This window comes from Abramis brama, assembly GCF_963993115.1.
Source record: "Abramis brama genome assembly, chromosome: 1".
Lineage (NCBI taxonomy): Eukaryota > Metazoa > Chordata > Actinopteri > Cypriniformes > Leuciscidae > Abramis > Abramis brama.
In genome coordinates, this window is record NC_139963.1 from 29010750 (window position 1) to 29023130 (window position 12381).

Here is a 12381-nt window from a genome sequence, read left to right on the forward strand (position 1 = left end):
CTGCCCGATGCCAAGCTTTCATTTCATCTTGTCTCATAGACTTTTCCACACCATCACCACCTCCTAAGAGCTGGGTAGGGTTGCACCAGCCCATCACAGTCTGAACTGAGTATACGTAATTTGGTTGCATCAATCCTTCCTAAAGCAAGAGTGGTAATTTGTAAGCTGTCCATGTAGTAATTTGACATTTACCAAAATTAAAAGTAGTCTTGAATTTCAGTGTATTTCAACAAATATTTAGTAGTGAGTAATTTGTTAAGTGCTCCTTTATGCTACAACTAGACCTAGTTGTAGCTGACGCATGGTTGGTGCAACCTGCCCCTGATGCCGAACACAGTCGGTCTAATCTTTAGTTTTTATTCCATCAGCAAATAAAAGCATTCACATAATTTCACTCTCGCTGTGATTTAAAGCCATGCAGTAGGGGAGAAATCAAAGTCACTTTTGGTTTTCATCCTGAGTGTGTTAATAAATACACTTTGATATAAAATGGAGAGTGGCAAAATGTCTCTGGAAAAAGCAGCAAATCCAAATTGAAATTTTCAATCCTATAGTACAACTAAGCGGTAACTGACCTTGGCTTAGACAGAGACCCAGGCTTAAAAATAGTCTGTTTCACCTTGTTACACTATGCTTGACAGCATGACTACCCTTCTGCTGTAGTGCACATATGGGCCATACTGTGAGTACAGAAGAGTTTAAAGAGCCTTGGGCAGCTTCCCTCAGTTTCCCACTAATTAATAATATGGTAAGCTGGCCGTCCTGCTCAGCTATGCATGTCACCACAATGCATTCAGCAAAACAACATCATGAACCAGACTTTCCCTTAGCTACATTAGAGCTTTACGATTTTCTTTAGCAGACGGTTTGTACGTCTTTCACTCGAATCGTTTGCTTCGCTTGCGTAAGTGAGGGTCAGACTATCATTCATACAATCGATTTTAAATCATGTATTACAAGTCCCTTATAAAGTTACTGGCCACTGCCATTTTTTTGATTTTTCAATTCAAGAAAGCCATTTTCACTCACATTTTGAGCTTCCTGAGTGACAATTTTCCTGCACAATGTTGCACTGCTTGGAAATTTGGTATAGTAGCACTTTTTGCATTGCGTTCTTCCTTAGATGAATTGCTTGGGTTATTTACATTTATAAATTGCTATTGGCTAAAAGCCCCTGCTAAATGAATAATTGTAAAATCTAAATGTGATTTTGGACACTGCTTCCAGCATATCTGTCATGATACCAAATGCCAGATTCAATCCAGCGCTGCCTTAACTAATGACTGACAATTAGTCATTATGTGAAAACCTGTTAAGATAAGCAAATGTCCAGAAGTCATTCAAAATGGTGGGATTTATTAAAACTAAAATAAAACTAAGCAAAACATCTTGCGTGCACTATAACATTCAACAGCGTTTTGGTTTTGACATGCTCCAGAAATTAAACCCTTGCTTGAGCTTAAAGAAATTGTTTAAAAGAAAAAAAGTGTTTTTGGGGGGATAGTAAAGGTATAGTTCACCCAAAAATGAAAATTCTGTCATCATTTACTTATCCTCATGCTGTTCCAAACCTGTATGACTTTTTATTCTGCAGAACACAAAAGGAGAATTTTTAAAGAATGTTTCAAATGTTATTGTTCATACAATGAAAGTCAATGGGCTCCAAAACAACACTGGACCCCTCACTATATGGACATATATTTTCTAAATATCATATTTTGTGTCCATTGAAGAAATAAAGTCACACAGGTTTACAAATGATTACAACATTTTCATTTTTGGGTAAACTAGCCCTTTAATTAAAAAAAAAAAGATGATGATTCTCTTGATGAAACCTCTCTCTGGAATCCATTTGGGTGATTTTAGGGTGTTTGGAGACCCTATGATGAAGGTAAGCATGTGCAGCTTCATTCCTTCCCCCTCTTTTCACAAGGATCTTAGAGCCATTTCAATTACCTGTGGTTGTGCCATTTCATATTAAACAGAATGCAAGTCCAATTCAATTTCAATAATGACTAAATCTGTAAACAGGACAGTCTCACTCTGAACACAGCATCCAACCATAGCACCTGTGGTGTGAATACAAATAAAAAAGGCCAGGCGCAATTACATGAACGAGCAGCTTTCACCAGTGAGGCTCTTTCCTGGTCTCATAGCTCAGTGAGGTGGGCTGATGATGAAAATTACCCTTAGAGGCCATATGTCTGGCTGAAGTCAATATTTTGGTTAGAAGTTGGACATAAATCATAGCAATTCATGCTTTGAAAAGGTTTAAAGCAATAGTTCAACCATAAATGAAAATTCTGTCATCCATTTACCGCTCTCATGGCTTTCCAAACCCTTAACACACAAGATTTAGCATGCAAGTCATATGGACCACTGCTTTTGTGTCCTTTTTGTAAGCTACAGACGTCATTTGTTGTCACCATTTTTTTATGAAACCGTTTTGGATTCTGAAGAATAATGTTTCAACAAGGAGCTGAGATGGTCTCTTTATGATCATTAATTGAAACTTTTAATGGTTGCTAAACCCACTGGTATAGTGAGCAACAATCTCTCTTTTCATTACTGAATTGTATGTGCATTGCTCACGCATTGTTTTTGTGAACATCCATGAGTTCTTGTTAAGGTGAAGGCCAATTCAATCCAATTCAATTTAATATTTTGGTTAGAAGTTGGGATATAAATCATAGCAATTCATGCTATGAATAGGCTTTAAATCAATACTGCACCCATAAGTGAAAATTCTGTCATCATTTTACCACCCTCCTGCCTTTCCAAACCTGTAAAGGGCCGTTCACACCAAGAACGATAACGATAAACATAACAACTATCTTAGTGTTCACACCAGTGGGCGATATTGTTCTGTTTATTCTAGTGTGCGCTGCAGTTTTGTCGTCTGTAACTTTAAATGCTCGAGATATTTAAAGCAGGATGGATTCTGATTGGCTGTCAATGTTTCAGTCAATCAGCTGGAAAAATCATTCTAAAAATGATTCCATCGATATTGTTTCTCTATGCCATTATCGTTATAGTTGGGGTGTGGACTCTGCGATTCTTTTATATTTAGAATTTTTTTTAGAACAGTATCTTTATCGTTATCGTCCTTGGTGTGAAAGGGCCTTAAGACTGTCTTTCTTCTGTGAAACTTTAGAAGACTTAGCATATAAGTCAAAAGGACCACTTTTATGAAGCTTTTATGTCCTTTCTGTAGTTTGAAAGCTCCAGTCCCCATCAATTGTTACATGGACAACAGTGACCTATACATCTTCTTTTGTGTTCCTTGGGCAAGATAGTAAGCCATATTGGTTCGTAACAACATGAAGTCCAGTAAATGATCACAAAATGCTTATTTTTGGATCAGCCATCCCTTTAACAGGTTTTGCTGTGTTCTTACCTGTGTTCATCTGTCTGTTAGGTCCTCTCATCATGTAGCTGAATTCTTGGCAACTCGCACTCTGGCTGAAGCCTCCAGACCGGAAGCACAGTTCCTCCACCAGCACCAACGCCTTCTTACAAAGGTCGTCTTCCCAGTCCCCCGACATCCTCCAATCCGCATCGCACACCCACCCTGCACTCAACCAATCGTGCCGCAGCCCTCACCGCCCACACCAACCGGACGGCGCCTGAGCAAAGAGGGTGTGTCTGGCCACTTTCTACCGTAGGATTCTGATAAAACAGGGACTCGTTTTCGATTCTGAAGGACAATGTTTCAACAAGGACCTGAGACAGTCTCTTTATGACTGTTAATTGAAACTTTTAAAAGTTGCTAAACCCATTGGTAAGTGAGCCACAATCTCTCTTTTCAATAATAACATAGGCTCCTGGGGGGGAAACAGGAGAGAGGGGAAAAAGAAGGAATGAGAGCAAGGGAGAAGACATTGCATACATTTATGAAGTAAAATTAAAACAGTGAAAAATCCATTATTCAATTGTATGTGCATGGCTCACGAGTTGTTTTTTGTGCACATACTTGTTATAAAGGACAGCAATGACATCCCTGAGTCCTTGTCATGGTGAAGAAGGAGGGAATTCAATTCAGAGAAATGTTTTCTTCAATGGATAAACAGTGAGACTATATTTAAGTCTGTTGTTCAGAAAGCATAGCCTAGATTTTGTGGGCTATTACTCTCAGTTAATTCATCAGTCAGGGAAGAGGAGAGTGTTTGCAGGCTCGGTCCTTAAAGCAGCATCAGGGCAGGGTAAAATCTGAGACGTATGGTGTATTTCCACTAGATTTCTCTCTTTGTTTTTTCATTCAAGCTTTAATGTTCATTATGGTCCATGGCTGTATTCTGGAATGTTCTACAGGAGCTTTGAAATTGCCTGAAAAGAGAGGAAGAGAGATCGAGAGAGAAAATGAGGCACACATCATAAAAAAAAAAAAACTGCTGTAAAATTATGGTTAAATTATAAAGGCAACCCGCTGGGCTTGCAGAGCTCAATAGCATGCAGAGAAGAACTTTTCATTTTGGATATCTATTTCTTCCCAAAGACAAACGGCTCTCTTTGTACAGTGCATCTCGGGAACAAGTTTATCTTGGTAAGCTGTTGTTGCTTGATACTCTGAAGATTAAAGGTGAGGTGTAATGTCTACTCCATTAACGATGCTAAACTTGTATTGCTAATTTGAGCTGTTCGACACATTGGCTCAACCAATGGTGTGAGTTTTGGGCGAAATTATCGATTTGATCAATAATGATGGGGTCTTTTTTCCCCAATTCAATTTGTTTGAAGTGTGTTATTTCTGCACCACTAAATTGCATAAATTTTCAGCATCATTACTCCAGTCTTCAGTGTCACATGATCCTTCAGAAATCATTCTGATACCGTTCACTTTATTTAAACAATTCATTTTGATTTAACGCCATTGTATTAGGTTTCTCGTTCAAACAGGATTACATTGTGTTAAACAGACTTGAAATGGTTTTTATTAATGTTTTTACTTTGAAAGAACATGTTTCAATTAAGTTGGTCAATGTTTATTCAATTTACTTAAATCAAGTTCACTCAATTATTTTCAGTCACTTAATCCATTGGAGTTGAGAGTACATAAATTATTTTAGTTGTGTTAAAGTAGCATTATAGAAACTAGGAACAGGATTTCCACTTCCCATCATGCTTTGCACAGGGCTGGATAGGGAGAGTAAATGTTTAAATAAAATGTTATTTTATCCATTTTTATTTAGATGATAAAATTGGGAGACTTGTTAATGTTCTTTTATGTTTACATTTAAAAGAGTTTCTGTTATGTTAGTGTTTTTTTGTTTTTTTTTATGTTAGTGTTTTCATTGTGGTGAAGTGTAGAGCATGTGCTTGGGTTAAGGACCTGCTAAAAGGAATTAAAATGGTTTAAAAACAACTATGGGCATGCCTATGAATGTATCAAAACCACCCTCTGGCTAATACAATAAGAGTCTATACAGAGTTATTCTCATTAGATAACATTTGTAAAAAACAAAACAAACAAAAAAACATTGAATTAAGTGCATTCACTAAATAACCGAATCAATGAAACTGGGTTATTTGTTTTAATTTTTATTAGATATTAATTTTAGGATAATTGAACATTATTTTTGGACAAAATTAAGAATGTTAACCTGATTCAACTAAATGGCATTGAATTAATCTTATGTAAAAAACGTAAAGGTGCTCTAAGCGATGTTGGGTGACGTCACTTCTTGTTGACGTTCGAAGTATTGTTAAACAAAACGAAGGCAAGCTCGACCCTCCCCCTCCTCATGCCTCATTCTTGCTGAATAAAGTTAATTTACTTTAAAAAAAATACTGACCTCAAACTTTTAAATAATCGTAAGAAGTGCCCTTGCAAAAAAGAAAAACAGAAAATAATTAAAGTAAGTTTTTTAACATTGAAGTTTGGTAGACAGTAGACACACTTATCACATTTAAGGTTAACACTGTGTCCTAACAGGGTGCAACACCACAAGATTCAAGTGACAGGCAATTTGTCTGCAAAAATGGGGCGTGACACGACATTGATGTCCTTTTGTGCACAACACAGCCAATAAGAACAGTTCTCACGCTGCAGATGAAGAGCATAAACTAATAAAACAAACCTTGTATTTTTATGCTTTTGAATGGGCAAATTTTGAACCCTCATGTGGAGGATAAAAGCATTTAAGGTTCACGTTAAATAGGCCAATATTCACAACATTTTATTACTTCAACACGACTGCACTAGATGTAGTTCATCATAGTTCATCAATTTGAAATTCCAAGAAGCTTTTCATTGATGGATTAGAATAAAGATCAAATCTACACGGAGTACTGCTACCTGCACTTTTTTTTATATATACATAAAAAGGACATCAATGCAGTATGCTAACATACATCGCTATCTAGTATACAATGATCAAAACTTTATGATTTTTGACATTCCTTTTAAGGAGAATTATGAAGAACCTACAATACAAGTAACGAATCTGTGGTTCGATACATGCAGACGCCATTGAGAAATAAAATGTGTTGTAGCGATTCATCTGTTAAGGTGTATAATTTGTCAGCATGGGGTTCTGTATCTATGAGATCTCAGTATTCTTCCTTTGTTCTGTGCTCATTCTGTCTCACAAAACCAGGTCAAAGCTCCACCTTTCATTTCCATTCTCTTTCGCTCCGTGTCTCAGCCCTCCTCCAAGTGTTTCTTTTCACCCTTCCGTCCATCCTTCATCCCCTCTTTGCATCAGCTAAAACAGTGCAAGCCCAGAAAAACTGTGCAAATCTATCGATATGTGAATCAATTTAATGATTGTGTGCTTTCATCTGAGAGTAATTCATGCTGCCAAAATCGCTCAAGAAGTCCGATCTGTTTCACTGGTTGACGGGACACCTCCTCTTATTGAACCAATCGTCCATCTATCATCCTGATAGACTATCTTTTCATGCTTTTTAGGTCTGTAAAATGTCATTGGTCTTTGGTGGATTGTTTCTTTCCAGCAAGCTGCATCTTTTCCGTCCGCTCCGATCAATCAATCAATCAATCAATCAATCAGTCAAAGCCTTAAGTACAGCTATAAGTCATTCTGGGCAGGACTCAGGTCAAGATGTTCACCCACACACTTGGCCCTCTCCTCTAAGCTGCCTAATCAGCGTGTCCGAGCGGTCTATCACTCTGGAACGTCGTCTAAAGGAAACCCAAAACAGATTGAGGTCCATTTATCTGTCCATCTTAGATCTTTGGTCCATTGTAAAAAATAAGCTTCAGATTAGCCCATAAAAAAGCACCCCCCTCCCCACAAAAAAAACTCCTGTCTGCACTCTTCACCAATGGCTCGGCCTGTAAATCTGTCAAGGTTTGACTTAAAAATGCTGCATATCTCAAAGTGAAAGATGGCCATCTGGCAGCAAACTACAGTGTCACTGTCCAGAAATGCCAGATCGATTCAGAACAAAGTTAGAGAGGAATGGAAACGGGGAAGCAGGTGAGAGAAAGAGCCAATGAAAGAGAAAGCAAGAGAGAGACATAAACTATAAAGCTAGAGAAGAAAAGGAAGTCAGTCACAGAAAAGGGCATATAACATGTGGCATTGAAGTCTAGACAGAAAAAGCATCTTGATGCTAGTGTAAATTTCTAGAGGATATGAATTTACAATTGATATACTGTAATAAAACTACACTGTCGCTCTGGGGTATTATAGGCTGTGCGTCTTGAAAAAAAGCAGGAATAGAATAATGTGGTGGTAAAATCCATGCAAGTGACACCGTCATGAAACAATCGGCCAACAGAACATGAAACCCATCTCAGACATTCCATTGACTGCTGCCCCGGTCTCAATCAATAGCTCCAGGAAAAGCATTATCCCACAACAGAGACCCCAGGAACCTGTATGGTCACTGTCCAATCACACGCAAGCCAGGTGGAATTGCCACAGTCCAATCATGTCATAAAGGCCACAAAAGCCCCTGTCCAATTACACATTACAGATGAAAATCTATAATAAATGCAATGATTACATGGATATGTACACAGACACACACAACCGGAAAGGTCAATGTTCAGTGACATCCATCAAAATGGCAATAATTGCATTGCCATTACATACGTACACATTTGAAGGTTGCAGCTCTGTTTGGTGTCTAGACAATTCACACAACACCTAGATGTCCAGTTTAAACCGGAAAGCAGAAAGACTAGATCAGGTCGCTGTGTCATTGAATGACAGACAACAGAAAGTGGTCCCAAAGCAGAAGAGATGACTTCAAATGCTGACCAAAAACAAAAAGTAAAATAAATTAAAAACATTTTACAAAACAATTTGAACATTTTTCAGATAAATAATAATTCAGATAATAAAGGTCACAGGCAAAGTGGTTTAATCTAAAATCTGCGTGGCCTCTAAAAATGGCTCACAGATTGTCATTTCATTTCACGAACGTGACTGAAAGCGATGATGTCCGAGTGGATTAATTTTAAACTTGTAATTAGTCTATTTCCACCAGTTTGATCCATTCAAGCGGATTTGCAGACCGCTTTGGCGGACATGATAAAGCGTGACAAATGAGGCCATCCTACGATACAACAGGTCCTAATAACCTCTAAATAACGGCAGCTAGCACTCACAAATGTGTGTTATCATAAGGCAAGCACTGACAATGATAATATCGCTGACTGTTCATACATAAGACACCTGGCACTCACTACATAACTGTCAGGTGTCTTAGGTTGAGATGTGTCAGGAGGCTGTCCTTCAACGCCACAGATCAGCAGCAGTCACTCAGGTCACTGCATGTATCTACAGCAGAGAGCAGATGGGTCTGAGGTTCTGTCCTCGGCCCTGAGGTGAAATTATTCAAGCCAATGAAGAATGATGCAATTCGTTTTGTCCCGCAGGCAATGTCCGGTGGCCTATTTAGGTTTACCAGTTTGTAGGCTAATGGTTAAGTTGCTGTAAAGTCTGCAAAAGATGGCAAATCTCAAAATAGCTGGAAGCAGTGTCCTCCATTCTTTAAGAATCTGGCAGAAGATGAAGACACGCAGGATCAAATATATAAACATCACACAAACCATACACATTATGACACATTTTAGTGAGAATGCACACCGATAAAACTTTATAGTGAATACAATTCCTCTATTTTTTGTTTGGAACTCTGCTTCAGTATTGCGGCTCTTTGGCCCGTTTTCCAGTGTCAAATCTAGTGTTTAAAAATTCAGATATATAAATATAATCAAATGTTTCAGTTGCTGTGTAATGGAAATCAGAGCTGTCATGGGATCCTAACTATCTCTGATCCATCTAATCCATCTCCAAATGCAACTTTTAAAAATGATTTGTCCTTTAATATTTAAACAGGACAATTATAGCTTCAAACTGAAAGTTCAGTCATCTGCACATCAAAAATGCATTCAGATTAAGCAATGTTGCTTGGTTTATTTTTTAAAGGAAATAATAATAATTAGAATTATTATTGTTGTTAATAAAAACAATACTTAATTATAATAAATGATGTCTATCTATTGGTAAACCAAGCAAATTTTCTTCTCTTCTTAAGGTCTGAGTCCGAAATTCTCGTCCGAAATTTTCACGTTAAAAAATAAATACGACCTCAGGTTGTGTCAATCACGCTTACACACTGCCTCGTAAAAAAATTTGAATCGGGTTTCATTTTTCTGCATTTTTCGCATCCGTAGCAAGCATTTTGAGAGGTGTTTTGACAATTCAGAGCCACCGAATGACGAATGTGAAAAAACGCATATGAAAATTTCGAAATTAATTAAATATAAACTATATATATATCTATAGTCTGGTTTCAATAGCAGCCTAAATATCAATTTTATCAGATACTGCAAATATTAAATATACCTCAAAAAGCCATTAGGATAAACTGAGAATATCAGGCAAATATGAGGCACATTTAACATTTTGTTATGTACAAAGCATTTGTAGTTTCCACAGTCCCCTGCCTCCTTTTGAAGTTTTCCCGTCTTTCCTCTTTACTCAATGGAAACCTGCCTTACAACTTCCCTTATTCCCCTGAAATTGATAGATGTGACTGAGACTAATTGTAAAATAAAAATGATGGCTAATCCTTTTCTTCTCTACTGAGGCTATGAATTTGAACACTTCTATTGACAAGGGATGTAAATCCATTAAGTATAACCAATAGGATATTAGAGTAATTTCTTAATGAAGCAGTTGTGGTTTTTCTTTCTCTCATTCTTTTACGTTCCCTTTTTTCTCTCACTCACTGTATCACCCCCATGCCTGTGGTCTTATCTGCAATGTCATCGGGAGTCTAATCTGCTTTTGTTTTCTGTAAGGATGGTGTGTTTTTGTTTTTTAAAACCTGTTGGAAGATAACAGTAATTTTCTTTACCCCTCTGGCTTCAAAGCAAAGTGTTTCCAGACTTCCTGCAAAGTGGGAATGAATGAATAAATGATAACAACGCAGTTTTAGTAGACTCATGTAGCAATTTCTCTTCATCTCCCTCCCTCCAATGCTCTCTTGCTTTTCTAACCCTTCCTTCCTCTTTTGTACCATTCCACATTGCACTGGGAGAGGAAACCAGGCTAAACGGCCTTCAGTGCGGCCACAACCTCTACTTAGGAACACTCAGCCAGATCACTGCGTCATCTCATCGTCTTGCTCATATCTGCCACAATGCTGTGAGTTCCTGGACACTTTCTCCATCCCCTCCTGTGTCCAGCGTATTCACTGGCCACTAAACACACATCAAAACTGCGCTGCCAACAGCTGCTGTCATTTACACAACCGGATCTCTGCCACTGGCCAAAGACAGGGGTGATATTACATATCACTGTAAAAAAATGATACCTTGGGCCTCTGCGGCTTGTGGTTGCAAGCTGAGGTAGCTTAGAGCATGCCGTAACATTGTTTTCAGTGTCTAAAAAGAGTTTAGTCCTGTTTCTTTGACAAAAACAGTCTAACCTGCACGTGGCTATTGCGGTGAAACTCTGCTGCAAGTTACCCTCAGGCCCAGATGGAATCTGCAGACTTTTTCTGCATGGATTTTGGGGATTTCTATGGAATACATTCAAAAATAAAGCACAAGAATAATCAAATTAGTCCAAGTATTTAATAAACAAATACGCAAGGGGGGTGCGGGAAGGTTCTAGAATTATATGAATGGTACACATCCCAATTCTGAGTAAACCTGCAGGTTTCATGTGGGCCTGGTTATTCCCTCCCATCCTTAGCCTTTTTTTTCTCTCTCTCTCCCGCAATCCTCTGTCCAGGCCCTCAGAGTATCTAAATCATCTATAACATCACACGGGAAAACACAGGCAAAAGAAAGAGCAGTGAGCAGTGCGAGGAACCCTGGGATACTGGTGACGTTCTGCGCCAGCCCTTAAGATTCAGCTCCCACACAGATAAGAGTGTAGAGGGAAGCTCTCGGCAGCCCGACAGCCAGGCAACGTCATCACCCGCTCCGTCACATTGTGGGGGGAATTAATCGCCCCCTCATATGGCTTTTACGAATGCCGTTATATGCTGTCAGTGAGCGACAGAGAGAGGATTCCTGTGACGGTTCCATATGGACGTATTAATATTTGCATAATTATGGTCCTGTGCCTGAAAGAAGTCCATGTAAGCCTGCCTTTGAAGACTGTGGGGAGGGGTGGGGTTTGGAGGGGAAGGAACACTGATAAGGGGTTGAAGAGGAGGGAAGCAGCTTCATATGTACATTTCACATTCTTGCCTCGTGCATATTAGATATGCATGAGCAGATTAAGCATGTAGAGTAGAAAATATAGAAGTTAAGAACAGAATTACATAAGTGACAGTCTAACTGACTGATGATCATTCTATACATTGTTGCACACACACACACACACACACAAACACACACATATGCACATCTGAAAATGCGAGGTCACGATGCTCAGCTCATATTCATGCATTATTTTGCAACAGATAAATGAGATTATTAAAGCAACTGAGAGGTTTTTGCACGACGATACCGGACAGACGTGCAGACCTATACAACATATAAGCGCGCGCGCGCACAAATAAGACATATTATGGATAACCTTAACACAACAATTCGTAGAGAGTCTGTACCGTTTAAAGCAATGCAGATCTCGAACGGAACGACTTTCTACATTATATGCACACTCTCTTCTTCGAGCTTACATTCATCCAAATATACATTTTTCTCATGCGACGCGTTACAACAGCAACATCATAACATCCGCCCCGCACACCCAAAGACAGATAAAGGCTGAAATACCGCACCTGGGACAGACGGATGCCAAAGAGTAGACCGAGAGGGACAGAGGAGGTGTCTCTCCGCTCCCCTCTTCTTCCTCTCTTTCTGTGTTTTCGCCTGTCTTCACAGCCTCGTTTTTTTCTCTATTTCACTCTCTACCCTCCCTCCCTTCTCTCTCCTTCGCCTTGTGC

The 12381-nt window shown here is 38.8% G+C and overlaps 1 protein-coding gene across 2 annotated transcripts in view; it reads right to left on the reverse strand.

Annotated features, from left to right (window-relative positions):
• The window catches only part of syt3 (synaptotagmin III), a 37108-nt gene extending 24727 nt beyond the window's left edge, over nt 1-12381 (reverse strand). Inside the window, exons 1-3 of one of the 2 annotated variants that reach the window (XM_084117190.1) lie at nt 12217-12381; nt 3974-4326; nt 3398-3669 (exon numbers count right to left, since the gene is read on the reverse strand). In XM_084117190.1, coding sequence (XP_083973316.1) covers nt 3398-3545 — 148 coding nt within the window. In that variant the 5' untranslated portion in view covers nt 3546-3669; nt 3974-4326; nt 12217-12381. Of the gene's footprint in view, nt 1-3397; nt 3825-3973; nt 4327-12216 lie in introns of both variants that reach the window. The other variant, XM_084117189.1, reaches the window with a different exon arrangement.